The following is a 16,591-nucleotide window of genomic DNA, read 5'->3' as shown; positions in this document are numbered from 1 at the left end:
CAATTTCCCTAACCGGAGTAGGGGTGCTTTGGAGGATGCGGAGGGAGGTAGACGTGATGCGACCCCTCGCGAAATTGCGAATGGCTGTTTTAGAATCACTGAATATAATATCGGCGGACGTGTTTGCAACAGCTAAGGCTATGGCCGCTTCCTCCGCCGTCTCGGAGGAGGTGGATGCGATTGATGCGGCCGCCAACGGAGAACCGTTCCCATTCGCAGCGGCCAGTGCGAACGCTTGTATCTGGGTGTGCCGATATTCCGCCGCGTCCACGTATGCTGCATTGACGTGTCGGCCGTACTTGGCATGTAGGGCGCGAGCCCTCGCCATGCGTCGGCCTTCGTGGTGCGCGGGGTGCATATTCTTGGGCAAGGGTTTAATGAATAGAGCTGTCCTAATGTGTGTAGGTAAGTGTGTTTTCGCGTCCTTCTCTGGAAGTTGTTCGCACATGTGTAGTCTGTACAGGATGGACCTTCCCGCGTTCGTGCGAGTGAGTCGTCCGAGCTGGGAGACAAGGTGTGCCTCGCACAGCTCCGAAAGTGTGTTGTGAACCCCAAGGGCCACTAACCTTTCCGTAGACGTGCTGTGCGGGAGCCCAAGGGCAGCCTTGTAGGCCTGTCGGATTAGGCTCTCGACCTTCATTCTTTCCGCGAATTGCAGTTTCAGGTACGGGAGAGAGTAGACAATTTTGCTCAGTACGAAAGCCTGGACTAATCGACAGAGATCTTTTTCTTTCATTCCTTTTCTTTTGTTGGCGATTCGTCTGATAAGTCGTACAGTCTGATTCACCGTGGCAGTGAGTCTGTTGATTGTTTCGGTGTTCTTGCGATTGTTTTGTATGTGCATGCCCAGTATGCGCATGGTTTGAACCTCCCTGACCGGTTGGCCTCTCAAACATACGTTCAGGGCGATCGGGGGGGCCTGGTTTGCATTTCTTCCTCGCGGCTTGGCCCTGAAAACCAGCAGTTCTGATTTTGCGTGCGAACATTCAAGGCCCGCTCCCGGCGCGTAGGTTTCGATTATGTCGACTGCCTGCTGCAGCGTATCCTCTATTTGGCCGTCATTCCCCGTGGTTACCCACAGGGTGATGTCGTCCGCGTAGAAGGTGTGCTGCAGCCCCGGCAGGGCAGCGAGCTTGGGGGGAAGTGTAATGAGTGCAAGATTAAATAGGAAAGGCGAGAGCACCGAGCCTTGTGGTGTGCCCCGGCTTCCCAGAGGAATGGGATCTGATTTAAGGCTACCTAGAGTGAGCTCTGCTGTCCGCTCTGATAGTAATGATCGGACATAATTAAATATCCGTTCACCAGGGTCCAATTGAGAGAGATTCGTGAGGATTGTCTCATGCGAGACGTTGTCGAAGGCTCTGCTCAGGTCTAGCCCTAGTACCGCCTTCGTCCCAGTTCCACATGGAGGGTCCAGCACATCCTTCTTAAGCATCACGTCCTGCGTGGACAAGTTTGCCCTAAAGCCAATCATTGTTGGAGGAAGTAAGTCGCGGTCTTCCGCGTAATTTTGCAGTCGGTTAAGGATGACATGTTCCATTAGCTTTCCGATGCAAGACGTGAGGGAGATGGGGCGCAAATTTTCGATCGAGAGTTTCTTGCCTGGTTTTGGGATGAAGGTGACCCGCGCGTGCCTCCATTCCTGAGGGATCTCGCCTTCCCTCCAGTAGGTGTTCATTAGTTCCGTCAGGGCCGCGACAGACGTGTGGTCTAGGTTTCGGAGCGTTTTGTTTGACACCCCGTCAGGTCCCGCCGCGGTGGTGGTACGCAGCTGGCTGAGAGCAAACCAGACCTCGGCATCTGCTATGTGGGCGTCCAGGGTGTCGTTGGGGAGACCCTCATACGCGGGTAGAGGGTCTGTGTGGGATGTGCTCAGGTAGCGTGTTCGCAGTTCGGCAAGTAGCTCAGCGTCCGTACCCTGGTATTGGTGAATTAATTTCGTGAGTCGGTCTCGCTGTGTGCATTTTGTCTGTGTGGGGTCGAGCAAGTGTCGGAGGAAGAACCATGTCTTTTTGTTTCCAAGCTGCCCGTTCATATTATCACAGATTTGGCCCCATTGTTTTTCCTGCAGCTCTACAGTGTACGTTTCGATACGGCGCTCGAGTTGCGCTATACGCTTGCGTAGATTTCTATTGTGTCTCTGTCTCTTCCAACGTTTTAGTAGGCTGGCATGCGCTTCCCACATGTGGAGGAGTTTGGAGTCAGTCGTCTGGTGCGGCTCCTCAGTCGGCGTCTCGACCGTGGTGGTCTTGACGTCCTCTTTAAGTGCAGCAATCCACTCCGTTAGGTTGTTTATCTGACTGGGGGCAGTTTGCTCTCGTAAGCGTCTGAACCTATCCCAATCGGTGATGCGTGTGCGCATGTGGTGCAGTTTGTGAAATGTTGTGTCAAATGTTGTAGCTATTATGTAATGATCGCTCCCTAGTGTGTTTCTGGTGTTGGACCAGCAGGCGTCGCTAATGTTTTTGGTTAGTGTGAGATCGGGCGAGGTATCTGCGCTAATGCTGTTGCCGACCCGCGTGATTTCTTGGGGATCGTTAAGAATTGTGAGGCCCAGGTTCTGGATAGACTGCCACAGCTTTGTACCCTTGGGGTTGTTCTTCCGATAACCCCAAGCCGAATGGTGGGCATTAAAATCGCCCACCACAAGGAGCTGCGTTCCTGTGGCGAGTCGAGTTGCTTTACACAGTAGGTCGGGAATTCCTGACCCTCTGTCTTTCGGTGGACTGTATAGGTTGAGTATAAAAAGATTTGCTTCACCCTTTTTTTCTGGGCACAATTTCAAGTAGCGTGTACTGTTCGCTAGAACTGTCTATCGTGTGTTGTATAGCAGTAATGTTGCGTTGAACAAATGTCGCTGTGAATGGGATGGTCGCCGTCGTCCCTGCGTTCGAGGGGGGAGTAAACGCTTTATAGCCCGGTAATTTCGCCGGACCGCTAGCTTCTTGAAGGGCTATTACGTCCGGTTGTTTAGGTAAGCTTTGGATGTGAAACAACAGGTTACTCCGTTTGTTGCGGAATCCCCTGCAGTTCCACTGCCATACCTCAATTTGCTGGCGAGGGGCCATTTTGAGACATGGGAGGAATAATTACGGGCACGGTCGCGGATGCCGGCATTACATTACGGCTTGCCTCCAGGGCCGCGAGACGCTGCACTACTTGCTGAAAAAAACCAGCGATGTTTGAACCCAGCTCAGTTACTTCGCGCGTGAGAACGTTAACTTTTTCCTCGAGACCACTAAATTTATTCTCGAGTGCGCTCAATTCTGCTCTTAGCTTGTCTGCTGACTTAGATTTGGTAGTGGGTTGCGGGTTGTCATCTTTAGACGCTTCTGCAGCGCGTTTCGATCCGGAACCCTCGTCGGAAGGAGCCGGTCTTTTCAGGTTAATGCGGCTGTCCGTCTCCATTGCATTACTGGTGGAGGGTATGGCGCTTAGCGTGGTGGATGAAGGCGCACGGGGTACTGGCGTAGGTTTTACGGGGGAAGATGGGAGTGAAAGTGGAAAGAGAGAAAGAGGAGCCGTAGTGGAGGGCTACGGAGTAATTTCGACCGCCTGGGGATTAACGTGCGCTGACATCGCACAGCACACGACGCCTCTTCGTTTCGCCTCCATCGAAACGCAGCCGCCGAGGTCGGGTTCGAACCCGGGTACTCCGGCACAGTAGTCGGGCGTCTTACCACTGCACCACCCCGGCGGGGACCTCCGCTGCCTCGTGCGGACAGAAAGGAAAATAGAGAAGAAAGAAAAATAAGAGGGAGAGAAAGACGCGCGCCGCAACAGCCGTCGTACACCACCTAAGCGGTGGCGGGTGCAATGACGGCCGACAACAGACAAAAATTCGGTGGCCGGCTAGCCCCCGCCGCAAGCGACGGTGACCAACCTGTCCCAACCCCGTAGGGCCAGGAGCAGCCACCCCAAAAACCCTGTAAGTTCAGTTCAGTCGTTCAGTCGTGTTCGTGACCCTATGGACCATGTCACGCCACGCTTTCCGATCTCTCACTATCTTCCTAACATCACATAACTTCATCTGCATGCCATCTAACCATCGCGTTCGCTGCCTACCCCTTCTCCGGCGACCCTCAACCTTTCCCAACATCAAATCTTTCTCCAGCGACTCCTCTCTTCTCATCAGATGACCAAAGTAGCTGAGCTTTAACTTTAGAATTTGACCCTCCAATGAGCAGTCAGGCTTTATGGTCGACAATATCGACTGATTTCATCTTCTGGCAGTCCAAGGAACTCTCAAGAGTCTCCGCCAGCACCACAATTCAAATGCGTCAATTCTTCGGCGGTGCAGTCTTCTTCACAGTCCTGTGATAATCTGTTATTTGTTAGCAGCCATCCATCTAAAAACGCATGCTCTTTTCGCGATAATTGAAGCGACCCTATGTTTACTGGTGATGCCTGCCCGCGCAACATTCGCTTCTCAGCGATTTTCCTTCTGTTCACTATGGCGGGCCTCACTTCCCTCTAACAGAGTCGCCAAAACGTCTGGTTTTCCTCCCTCACGTTTCAGACAATCCACCACGACTGATCATCGTGAAGCCTTCGGTTCGACCGAAGTAATAAACACATCGAAGGTAAGTGTCCGGACTGGGGGTAATACCTGGCAGAACCTTCCAAATGCGTTTTTCAAAGACGCTTGAAAAGTCGTTTGGCCGTTTGACCAGTTTGACACCTACGACAGCTGCGTATAACTCTGGCAAATATATTACTTCAGTGACAGTGGCTTTGCATACGGAGCGTTTGTAAACAAACACATATTAAAGACTATCGCTAGCTCTTTAACAGCTTCAAATAAACGAGCCAAACAAAGTTGAAATTTGACGCAGGAATGTGAAAAGCGAACTATTCGACTTTACTTTCAGACTTTGTCCAACGAGGACACCTTAGTAGCCCTCAGAGTCTTGTCGATGGCACGCGCTTCCAGTTAGGGCTCCGATCAATCAGTTCACGTCCTTAACTCGAGCGTGGCGTGAGCCCCGACGGAAAGCGGCAATACGTTGCCGAGGCAACGCGTCGCCTGCGCGGATCCAATTAACTCTGAACCGCCTCCCCCAACTCGATCGTCCAGAATGTAGATGAGTCGAATTGGAGTGGACTGATCGGCAGCGTGTTCGGACCAACATGGCTTTGCAGGCGCTCATCTGGTTTCTCCTTCTGGCCTGCATGGTCCCTGCCCTCATCCTGCGCCTCGCTGGAGAGCTACTGTGCTGGCGCTCCGAGCGAGACCAAGCCATCAAGCTGGACACGATCGCCGTGCTTACGAGGCTCGTTGCCGGCCTCATCTGCGCCACTATCATGCGCCTCCGGAAGAACCGCGACCACAGCGGCAAGCGGCGTCGGCCTCTCTGGCTTCGCCTGGTCGCGTTGTTTGAGATGCTGCTCTACGCGACAGCCTACGTGCCGCACTTGCTCAAGACGTTCCTGCTCAACGATCAAGCGACACTAGCCGGTTTACTCATTCTCTGCATAGACGTGAGCCAGGACGGGGGCGCACAAGCGCTGCTACTCCCCGTCGCCTGCGTGGCTGATTACGTGGGGGTGGTGGCTGCCAGCGGTCTGCTGTGCTGGGCCGCGCTGGAGCGACCCCGATCGGGACCCCTCCTCCTGCTGCTGGCCGCCAACAGTGCGGTGGGAATCACGATGGCACTGCGCCAAGCTGCCATGGCCGTCACGGTGCGCGGTTTCCTTTGGGGGCTCGTGCTTTACTCACTGGCGCAGCTGGCCCACTGCCAGTGGAATCTGCTGCTCCCCCTTCTTGCGGACGACGCATCGAAGACGACGCCGCAGCTGATGGGACCCAGCCGCTCGTCCAGCGGTTGTAGCAGGGCGCAGACGCTGCGCGCGCGAGCCGTGGGATGCGTGGACCCGAGGCCTGATGCACTCGGATTTTTCCGGCTGGATGGACGCTGGCTGCTCGAGCTGCTGTCGGCCGCCTTCAACCTGGGCGTCGTTTTATACCAGGTGCGCTTTACCACGTAACTGGTCCCTGCATCATACCACAATTATACCCCTGCGGCGTGACAATTCCAAATTTCATCATACATTGGACAGCAGATTCGCAACCGTGGTGAGCATGGGAGTAGGTGTAGAAGGTATAGCTAGGAGCCTTAAATAACCTATGCTGTTTTCAAGTGAGCATATAGGGTTGAAATCCGTTCCTATTTTTCCATGATTCCCCGCCTCTTGAGCTCTCGGGAATGCGTTAGTTAGCGTTAGCTCATTTTGTATTAGCGGTAAAAATTAAAATACGATCAATGCACGTCATGCGGCAGAGTATAGGTATGCCATTAGTACTATCCCGGCGCAACAGTCGCTGCCGCTAACATGCACAGAGTATGCGAAAGTGTGGTATGTTCCAATTCATCAATCACCGTGTAACATGTGCACCAATATTGATTGACATCCGCAGTTTCCCTCTTTCCACCCTTCACCTCACACCCTCCTCATTTTACCTCTCATCCTCTTCCACTAAAAGGGAGAGGATGCGCTTTGTGTACTACAGCTCCTCTTCACCGAGGCTTCTCTGTGAGCTCCTCTTCACAGCACCAGACGCTTTTTGCTGAAACTGACAGTTCTATAATATATACTAACGCATAAAAGGGCGCTGCGAGCAGTCGGGAAGGACGGCCGTGTGTTACATCGGCTCCGCCGAATTTATGCTCCTTTCCCGGACAAGGATTTCCAAAGCGCTTCAAAAGCAGCAGGACTTGTTCCCGGGCACTTCAGAACAACGAGGAGACCACCGTTTCTCAGGTGGGACCATTTTCAACGAGGATTTCAAGTTCAAGCGGATCGAGCGAGTAGCTAAGCCTAACAGATAGGCCTCGAGTCAGCTGCCCGCCGCGGCTCCGCGGGCAAACTCTGCCGCAAATCATGACAACCTTGACGGGGTACGACCCGGATGGAATGCGTATCGTCACCATTCCGCAGGCGAAAACGCCAGTTTTCGACAAAGTAACAGAAGCCAACATCCAACGCAAGATAGAAGAGTGGGAACGCGCATCAGCCCGTAACAACCGCTCGGCACGGCAGAAAGGACGAACGCCAGATGGCCACTTCACCGCCGCAGCTGATACGCCGCTGCAGGAGACGCCACGCACGCAAGTCAAGCGTTGGAAGCCTCCTCCGCAGCCGCGTCTCGACAAGCAAGATGCAGTCATCATAATCAAACCTAGAGGAACGCTGGATCTCAGCAAATTCAGGGGAAGCAACACTCTCGGAAGCTCCTTGCACATGGCAGCAGGCATTAATAACACATCAGCAGCGCTCAGCGTTTGGCCCATTTGGGAACAAAACATCATCGTCGTCGGCGTACGAGATGCCGAAATAATCAGAAAGATCCTCGCAATTCAAGAACTTAAACTAGGGGACACAGCACACGCAGTGTACTCCTACCTCCGGCCTTCTGACGACACATGTAAAGGAGTAATACAGGTGGACCCTAGGGTTTCCAACGAAGACATCACGGAAGCGCTTCGCTCCCCGGACGCACCAGTGGTGAGCGTGAGAAAACTAGGTTCCTCCAACAAAGCGGCCGTCACTTTCGAAGGAAGAAAGGTCCCTTTTCACGTCTTTTACTACGGAGAGGCGCTTCCCGTGCGCCTGTACAAGAAAACAACACCAGCCTGTTTGCTGTGCGGGAAACTTGGACACCGGGCGGATGTCTGCCCTTGCCCTGCGCAGTCACGATGTCCGCAGTGTGGCCAGGACGACATTCAAGAAGCCCATGACTGCCAACCCAAGTGCACAGTGTGCGAAGGCCCACATCCCATGGGGTCGAATCAATGCAAGTTCAAGTACCGAACATCACAACCAGCCAAATCCAAGACAGGTCAAGACAGTCACCAGTCCAGGGCCAAGTTTCGGGACCGGTCCAGCCGCAGAGGCACATCTAACAGCGGGGACCGACTGACCCAACGGGCCCAGTCCAACAGCAGCAACTCAGGACCACGCGGCTCCCGGTCATCAAGCAAAGGACGTGGCACTAGCGACAAGGCGTCGCACCCCACCGGCAGTCGTCCAGCTGAGAAAACAACAGGACCCCATTACAAGGACCAGCGCAACGACGGCAAGGTGAGCTGGGCAGATGTAGCTGCCTCCTCCCCCGAAGCGTTGGCTTACAAACAACTTAAAGCAGAGATCGAGAAACTAAAATCAGAAAATAGGAAATTAAAAGAGCAATTAGGCGTCGCAGCCAACCCGAAGAACACATTACCTCCATTGACACAACAGGCATGTCCGATGGAGGAGGACAAGGAAGAGGTACACCCTCCGTACCCACAGGAGCTAAATACTAGCACTATCGACAGGCAAACTGCACTAGAGACGCCACAGCAGGCGCCAATGCCGCAGGTACCACAACCGCAGGCAGCAGCACCGCAGGCACCCATGCCGCAATTTATTGAGAACACCGAAACACAGGACCGCATTACCCGCTTGGAAAACACAGTCCAAGATCTCATGGCCAATAAATTACAAATTATGATCGAGACGACAATCAAAAGCATGTTAGAATCAGTCATCAAGCCCATGATGGAAAAACTTGAACCAGTTCTAATCAGGATGCAAGCGCAGGAGATTAGAATTGACCGAAAAATTCAGGAATATTCGGATGTTTCTCACAACAAGGGCACAAAACTACAGGGCAAAATGGGAAATCGTCGCCTAGTCATCCCTGAACTTGATAAAGAACCTGAAGATCCACCACAGGATCCGACACACATTTCTAATCCTCAACATGGCGCCACAACCAAGACCTAAACTCACCATCCTACAATGGAACTGCAGGGGACTAAAGCGCAAGAGGGAAACATTACAACAATACATAGACTCTTATTCTCATGCGCCGCAAATAATAGCCCTGCAAGAAGTAAATATGGAGGCTAAGATCAGAGGATACTCAACACATCAAACAAACCCCTCGACATGTATTTTGGTCCACAAATCATGCACAGCAACCACTGTAGACCTTGACCTACACAGCGACATTGAATATACCTTCATAAAGTTGCTACCACAACACCGTAACAGCAAGGGCACCTATATACTCAATATATATAGTCGCCCCAAACAGCGCCGCGCAGCCTTTGACGCTATCTTTATCAAAGCACTAAGAGAAGCTCACACAGCTCCCCTAGCTATAGTCGGCGACTTTAACGCTTCTAGCCCATTATGGGGATATCCAAAGGAAGACACTAAAGGCAGGAAACTAGCTTCCGCCATCGCTGACATGGCACTCACCTTACTTACTGACCCGCAGCATCCGACTCGAGTCGGTACCAGCATAACTCGGGATACCTCCCCCGACCTGACGCTCGTCCGCAACGCCCGCAACTATGAGTGGCTCAATACGGGAGAGACCTTAGGCAGCGATCACTACATGCTGCAGACCATCTTTGAAAGCAACAAGCACAGCAAACCTCGTGGGCAAGCCAGAATGACAGACTGGGAGAAATTCAGGAAGGATACTAAACTAGTTACATCGGAACAAATAACTAGTTACGAAGAGTGGGCGGCATCTATTCTCGACCTTAAAGAAAACCTCACAAAAACCCTTGCCACCACGGAGGACCACCCAGCTGTTGACAACCATCTTCTACACCTTTGGGAAGCTAGGCGTAGTCTCATAAAACGGTGGAAGAAACAAAGGCACAATCGAAAACTCAGAATTCGAATAGCGCAGCTAACTACTCAAGCAGACCAATACGCATGGGACCTCGCTCGCACCAATTGGCTAAAAAGGTGCGAATCCCTCAAAGGTCGCCTAGACAGCAAGACTACGTGAAACCTTCTCCGATGCCTAATTGATCCACCGAAATCGAAGAGTGAACAACGTAGAAATTTGCATCGAGCCTTACACAACTTTCAAGGCACGGATGATGAACTCATGGATGAACTCACGCGTCGCTATATCTGCACTTCGAGAGACGCAGAACCCTCAAATCCAGAATACCGGGGGGAACCGAACGAAGACCTAGATAAAGACTTCACTTTAGAAGAAATCATAGCAGCACTAGCAGATATGCGCCGAGGTACAGCCCCGGGACAAGACAAAATTACGGTCGGACTTCTAACCAACCTCGGCACGGAGGCACTGCAGCAACTTACGGATTACGTTAACGAATGCTGGCGCATCGGCACCATTCCACAGGCATGGAAAACAGCCAATGTACACTTTATCCCCAAACCCGGCAAGAAAATCAGCATTGAAAACCTACGCCCCATATCCCTCACGTCGTGCGCAGGCAAACTCATGGAAAAGGCAGTCCACGCACGTCTCTCCAACTATCTAGAGAACAACGAGCTACTGCCACACACGATGTTTGGATTCAGAGCACATCTGTCCACCCATGATGTGCTTCTGCAACTCAAACGCGAAGTCATTGATCCAGCACGCAGAAACAGTGACCGAGCACTTCTATCCCTCGACCTCAAAGGAGCGTTTGACAATGTCAAACATTCCACAATCCTCCAAAATCTCCAGACCACTAACTGTGGCCAGCGAGTCTACTCATACATCTATGATTTCCTTAAAGACAGAACAGTCAACATCAGCATCGGCACTAAACAAACAACGCAAGTGAAGATGGGCACGAGAGGCACTCCGCAAGGGGCAGTATTATCCCCACTTCTGTTCAATATTGCACTCCGCAATCTTCCACCTCTTCTAAATCAGATACAGGGCATACGACACGCCCTGTACGCTGACGATATAACCATCTGGACAACTAGGGGTAGTATGGGAATGATGGAAGAACAACTACAAACAGCGGCAACAACAGTTCAGAATTATGCACGAGCGTGTGGACTAACCTGCTCTCCCGAAAAATGTGAACTCCTAGTCTTCCGCCAGCACAAAAATCAGGCCACGATCGACATCCACGTTGACAACTCACCCATAAAGGAAGTTCAGACCGTTAAGATACTGGGTCTATGCATCAATAACAAGGGCAACAACCACCTCGCCATCCAGAAACTCCGCCTCGTGAGCGAGCAAGTCGGCAGGATGATCGCCAGAATAACGACGCGGAAATCAGGGATGCGCGAAGAAGATACTCTCCGACTGGTGCAGGCCTTCGTCGTAAGCCGCATCGTCTATGCGGCACCCTACCTTCGTCTCAAGAAGTTTGACATCAAGAACCTCGACGTCATAATCAGAACAGCCTACAAGAAGGCCCTGGGCCTCCCTCTTACGACATCGACGGACCGGCTTTTACGACTGGGCGTCCACAACACGGTAGACGAGCTGATTGAGGCACACCTCACGGCGCAGGTGGTACGACTCTCCACGACTCTGACTGGCCGACAAGTCTTGAACGATTTGAACATCAATTGCCCCGAACAGCTAGACCCTAAAAGCGACATCCCAGCCTCATGGAGAGGACAATTCAAGGGAACTCCATTACCGAGGAATATGCACCCCGACTTTCACCAGCCAAGAAGACAAGCACGAGCGGAAGCTATAAAAAGGCACTACGGCGGGCGCGAGGGCGTGTTCTATGTCGATGCTGCGGGTCCTGAACAGGGAATGGCGGCCGTTGCGGTAGTACACCAAGATAAAACAGTGGATGGACTAATATTACACAGCCATGACACACTGGCTGCGGAGGAAGTGGCAATTGCCCTAGCTGCGACACACACTACCTCAGAATACATTCTTACAGATTCACAGACAGCATATCGCAATTACCTCAGGGGCAGGATTGCACCGCTAGCAGCTAAAATCCTGCAAGATAGTTACACCCGTGGCTACCAACCCATGAATAAACACTTAGTATGGGTACCAGGTCACCAGGGCATCCCAGGGAACGAGAGCGCACACGCCTCAGCCCGAGCATTTCTCCCCCGGGCACCCAATACGGATCTCGTGGAACCTCCTATCCCATTGCTAACTTACACCGAAATACTTCAGCACTTAAGATTATCTCGCCGGGTCTACCCTCCACCGGCAAAGACACTAGACAAAGGGGAGGAGATACACCTCCGCAAGCTACAGACCAACACTTTTAACAATCCACGCAGACTACACGCAATAGATCCAGAGTCATTTGACTCACAATGCAAATTCTGCGGGGAGAAGGCGGACCTATACCATATGGTGTGGGCATGCCAGCGAAATCACACTGTCACTATTAATAACCAGCCAACGCAGGAGGGGTGGGAGGCAGCTCTGACCAGCTCGGACGCAAGGGTTCAAAAAGAACTCATCGGAAGAGCGCGGACAGCAGCCTACGCCAATGGGGTTCCGGACTGAGGACTCCAACCGCCGCTACAACCTCCTAATCATTTTCATTAAAATATTTTTACCACCACCACCTAACGCATAAAAATGTAATCGAGTCACCTAGTTCAAATACGCGCTAAAAACGTACTTCCTTAGGCGGATTCACCAAGATCAAATACAGGTAAACAGCATTTAAGCGATTCCGAGTAGAATTCTTCTCGTTCAAATACGCACTAAAAAGCTTTTAAGCACCCCTATTTAGGAGATTCATCTAACTTAAATACGTGCTGAACATCTTTTAACCGCCTTCTTATATCTACATCTAGTTCAAATACCCTCAAAAAGCTTTTAAGCTCCCCCTTCCCCCTTGGGTGGGTACATCTAGTTCAAATACGCACTAAAAGCTCATAAGCTGGATTCACTTAGTTCAAATATGCGCTTAAAAACTTTCAAGCGCCTCCTTAGGCGGATTCATTTAGTTCAAATACCCGCTAAAAACATTTAAGCATCTTCTTCGGTGGATCCATCTAGTTCAAATACGTGCTAAATAGCTTTCGCGCGCCTACTTAAGCGGATTCACTCAGTTCAAAAACACGCTAAGCAGCTTTTAAGCAGCTCATTAGGTGCATCCATCTAGTTCAAATACGCGTTAAATAGCTTTTAAACAACTCAGGCGAATTCATCTTGTTCAAATACGTGCTAAATAGTGTTTAAGCGCGTCTTTAGGCGGATGCATTTACTCTAAATTAAAGAACCCCAGGTGGTCAAAATTTCCGGAACCCTCCACTACTGCGTCTACAATGGCCCGAGTCGATTTGGGACGTTAAGCCCCAAACCAAACCATGCAATGTAAATACGCGCTAAAAAGCTTTTAATCGCCTCCTTAGGTGGGTTAATTTAGCTAAATAGCCATTTTAGTCTGGTCCCGTCTCATCTCATTCTTGAACGAAACCAGCATTCTTGAACAAAAACCTACTGAATCAAATCTCGTGGATGGCGCGCGCCCGGCGCCGCTCCCCTGTCGGACTGACGGGCGCCTAAAACACGCGGTAACAACTTTTATGCACCTCCTTAGGCAGATTAATTTATTTCAAATACGAACTAAACAACTATAAGTACCTCCTCAGCACTCTCAGAAGTGCCTAAAATATATAGATATCTCCATTTCAGTGATGAACGCTCTTTCATTATACTGCAGAAATTTGCACATACTGTTTAATTTCCAGCATGCAACCAAAGTTCGACTTACAGAAAAATAATGGCGACCTATTTAGCGTGGTTACGCCAAATGCGAATCAGGTGCGCTAGTATGGTTTTCACTTCAGATTCGGGCAGTATACATACTCATCAGGCTCAATCTACCGTACTGTGTGGGGGACCACCTGACACAGGTATTACGCTTCTCTTGAAGTCGTGAGTGCCCACATGGCCTTGCAGCAGAGTGTCCACGTGGTTCAAGGGTCCGGGTGAGCTGTATTCCCATCTCGACAGTGCTAGAGCCCAAGTTAGCAGATCCTGTCAATCCTGCCTTGACACGTTTCTTCGTTACGTACGTCACACAAACCACTGGCCAATTAGGGCGCTATGCCATCTGCCAACTACTACCTGCCAGAGGCATGACCGGGCAAACAGCGAAATACTGAAGTGGGGATTGTCTTTAGTTCAAATACGCGCTGGTGCATTAAAAAGGTTTAATCGTATTTCTAGACCGTATACAGTACTCTAATAGTCGGAAAAATCGGTGCCAAAAATTATATACTCTGGATTCTTACTCCTTCCTAGTGATAATAGTTTTCTTTACGTTATTTTTTTGCCCAGCTAACAAGACCCCTGTCAGAGACGGAGGCCCGAAGGACCATGCTTCTGCAAGCGGACAGCGGCAAAGCGCGCTGCGGACCACGCCTGGGATGCGCGCTTTAATAATAGTTTTCGACAGCAATAAATAAAAAACGTCAATTATTGAGTGGTGGAGCGTTTTAAGCGCGGCAGCACAACGACCGCGAAGCCGGCCATGCCGCACGGAAGTTTCCCTACGCTCTCCCACATGTCCTGGCGGTGGCTGTAGGCGAGCACATCGGCGCTGGCCTCAGTGTGATTGACGTTCGTCAGGCCACCGAAGACCAGCAACATGTCGTCGGCGTTGACGACACAGGCGGCGTGCCGCGGCTGTGGAAGGGGTGCCGCAGGTTGCCAAATGCTTCGTTTGCGGTCGTACCACAGCACGTCAGCTGTCACGTCCATGAGACAGTCCTCGCCCCTCGTCAGCCCTCCGACGGCAAAGAGCTGCTCCATGTAGGAGACCAGCGCGAGCGATCCACGACCTGACGGTAACTGGGCGGATTCGCGTAGCCAGCGCTGGCACACCGAGTCCCAATGCTCGACGGACTGCACGAGGAACACCTTGTCGGTTCGCCGTCGCGACTGGACCACGCCTCCGGCTACGTGAAGCGAGCCAGCGTGAAATGCGGCGCCACATGCCGACATCTTGCAACAGAGTGGCACGGGACACTCGGTCCACTGGTCCTGACTCGGGTCGTAGATCTCCACGGAGGCGAGGAACCTGTCGAACTCGTCCTGTCCGGCTACGACGTAAAGCTTGCGGCCCATGGCCACCGTAGCATGGTTGCAGCGCGCGTGGTACATGTCAGCCACGCGTTCCCAGCTGCCGACGCCCGCTTCTTCTAGCGGCATCCGGAAGCAGGTGCGAGTCGCGTATTTGATGGCCATGTGTGTGTTGCGCGTGTCGAAGCCACCGACCACGTAGACGTAGCCATCCAGGTAGGCGGCCGTGTGGTTATGCCTCGGCTGCGGCAGACGACCACACCGAGTCAGCTCCTTCTTGCCAGGGTGGTACCTCAGCATTGCGCACCCGGTCGCAAGCTCGTGGCTTTTCGCGGGCTCTACGCCACCTAGAATTAGCACTACAGAGGAGTCCGGGTCCTGCAGCGGGCCCTCGTGCCATGGCAACGTCTGTGAAGGGCACGTGTCCCAGGTGACAGGGGGCAGCGACCGGGATCCGGGATGGCGCACCAGGAAGTGCTGGTACGGGTCGTCCTCGTCCAGCACTGCCTCCAGTTCGACGACCGGACGCACGCGGGCATGAATTCGCTTGTAGTATAGGCGCGCCAGAAATCGGCGTGCCCATGATTGGCAGCGGGTTACCTGCTCGAGCCGTGCCTCGTAGGGTGTCAGGTCCACGGCCATCTCCTGTGAGGCGTCGCGGCGCACCTTGGTCGACAGCGACTCGCTCGAATCGACCCAGGTGGGCACGAACTCGGCGTATGGCGCGTCCGCCATATCGGAGTCGATGCGGGGCAATGCCGAACGAAGCGGCCAGCCACGATGGCGCCGATACGCGTCCTGGATGCAGCAGGCCGCATCATGTCGCAGGGCCTGGTTTTCGCGCGTGTACGAGCACTTTTCGAAGTTCTTCACTGCTCCTCTCTCGTCCCAGTCGATGGCTGGTGCCTCGACCAGATAAGTGCGTGGTCGCGCACGGTACTCGTGCGCAAGGTCTTCTCGGTTTCGCGCCGCTGCCACGTGCGTGAAGATGGCCTTGACGATGCTTAGCTTAACAGCCGCGTTCACGGCCGCGCTAGGGCAGATGGGTGGAAGGAAGCAGCGCATCAGTGTCGTCTCGTCCATGAGAGGGAAGCGCACGCATTCGAGCACCTGCTCTTCGAGTCCCCGCCTCCGGTCGTACTCGTGGTCGAGCCATGCCAGCGCGGCCACGAAAACGTTAAGCTCGCAGCAGGTGCCCAGAACGTCTGAACGGAGCAGGTTGCACAGCTCGACGGCCGTCAGGTCGAGGAACTCGCGGCAGCGCATGACGCTGTCGAAGTGCTCTACGAGGAACTGGAAGGCCACCTTCTCTTCGTCGCGCATAGACACCTTCACCGCGTTCACATAAAGAACTACGTGGCGGCCCACCTCGCCCGACTCTGCCAGGTACTGCAGGCACTTGGAGATGAGCGCTCGGATGCGCAGTTTGTACGCGCAGCGGTAGACGTCGGTCACGTTCTGACATGTGATGCGGATGCTGCCCAGGTACATGTAGGAGCGCAACGCTTCGAAGGCCGATGGCGAGACACCTTCTAGTTCGACCTTGATGCGCTGCTCTGTGCCGATCTCGTGGAGGATGTCGCGCAGGTATGGGCTGGCTGCCATCAAGATCTCTTTGTGAGCCAAGAACTCGCTGCCCTTGATGCAGACGACCACGTCGGGCTCGCCCGACGGGATGGTGTCCGACGCCATGCTTGCCGCCGAGCGACTCGGCCGACGCCGACGCTGCTGTGGTCTTCCCTGCGGACGCGCTTCCTCTTCCTCCGCGCTAGACAGCCGCGCGCCTGTGACCGTTTT

The 16,591-nt window shown here is 52.9% G+C and overlaps 2 protein-coding genes across 2 annotated transcripts; one reads left to right on the top strand and one right to left on the bottom strand.

Moving 5' to 3' along the window:
• Positions 1-5,130: 5,130 nt before the first annotated feature.
• Positions 5,131-14,152, top strand: LOC146173415 (uncharacterized). Its single transcript, XM_084585191.1, has 2 exons — positions 5,131-5,970; positions 14,051-14,152. The coding sequence occupies exons 1-2, from the start codon at positions 5,131-5,133 to the stop codon at positions 14,150-14,152; spliced, it is 942 nt and encodes a 313-aa protein (XP_084441317.1).
• Positions 14,153-14,188: 36 nt separating this feature from the next.
• Positions 14,189-16,486, bottom strand: LOC146173414 (kelch-like protein 32). Its single transcript, XM_084585190.1, has one exon. It carries the CDS (start codon positions 16,484-16,486, stop codon positions 14,189-14,191), a length of 2,298 nt encoding a protein of 765 aa, XP_084441316.1.
• Positions 16,487-16,591: the final 105 nt, after the last annotated feature.

Source organism: Amblyomma maculatum, chromosome 11 (genome assembly GCF_055883805.1).
Source record: "Amblyomma maculatum isolate TAMU_Amacu chromosome 11, ASM5588380v1, whole genome shotgun sequence".
NCBI classification, from domain to species: Eukaryota; Metazoa; Arthropoda; class Arachnida; order Ixodida; family Ixodidae; genus Amblyomma; species Amblyomma maculatum.
Note: the sequence above shows the minus strand (reverse complement) of the source record. Positions and strands in the feature narration are given on the sequence as shown.

Bases quoted from the DNA above. Each gene is read 5' to 3' on its own strand.
- LOC146173415 (XM_084585191.1), top strand. From the start codon at position 5,131: ATGGCTTTGCAGGCGCTCATCTGGTTTCTCCTTCTGGCCTGCATGGTC. The intron at 5,971-14,050 runs GTGCGCTTTACC...TTTTTTGCCCAG, and splicing joins TGGGCGTCGTTTTATACCAG to CTAACAAGACCCCTGTCAGA.
- LOC146173414 (XM_084585190.1), bottom strand. From the start codon at position 16,486: ATGGCGTCGGACACCATCCCGTCGGGCGAGCCCGACGTGGTCGTCTGC.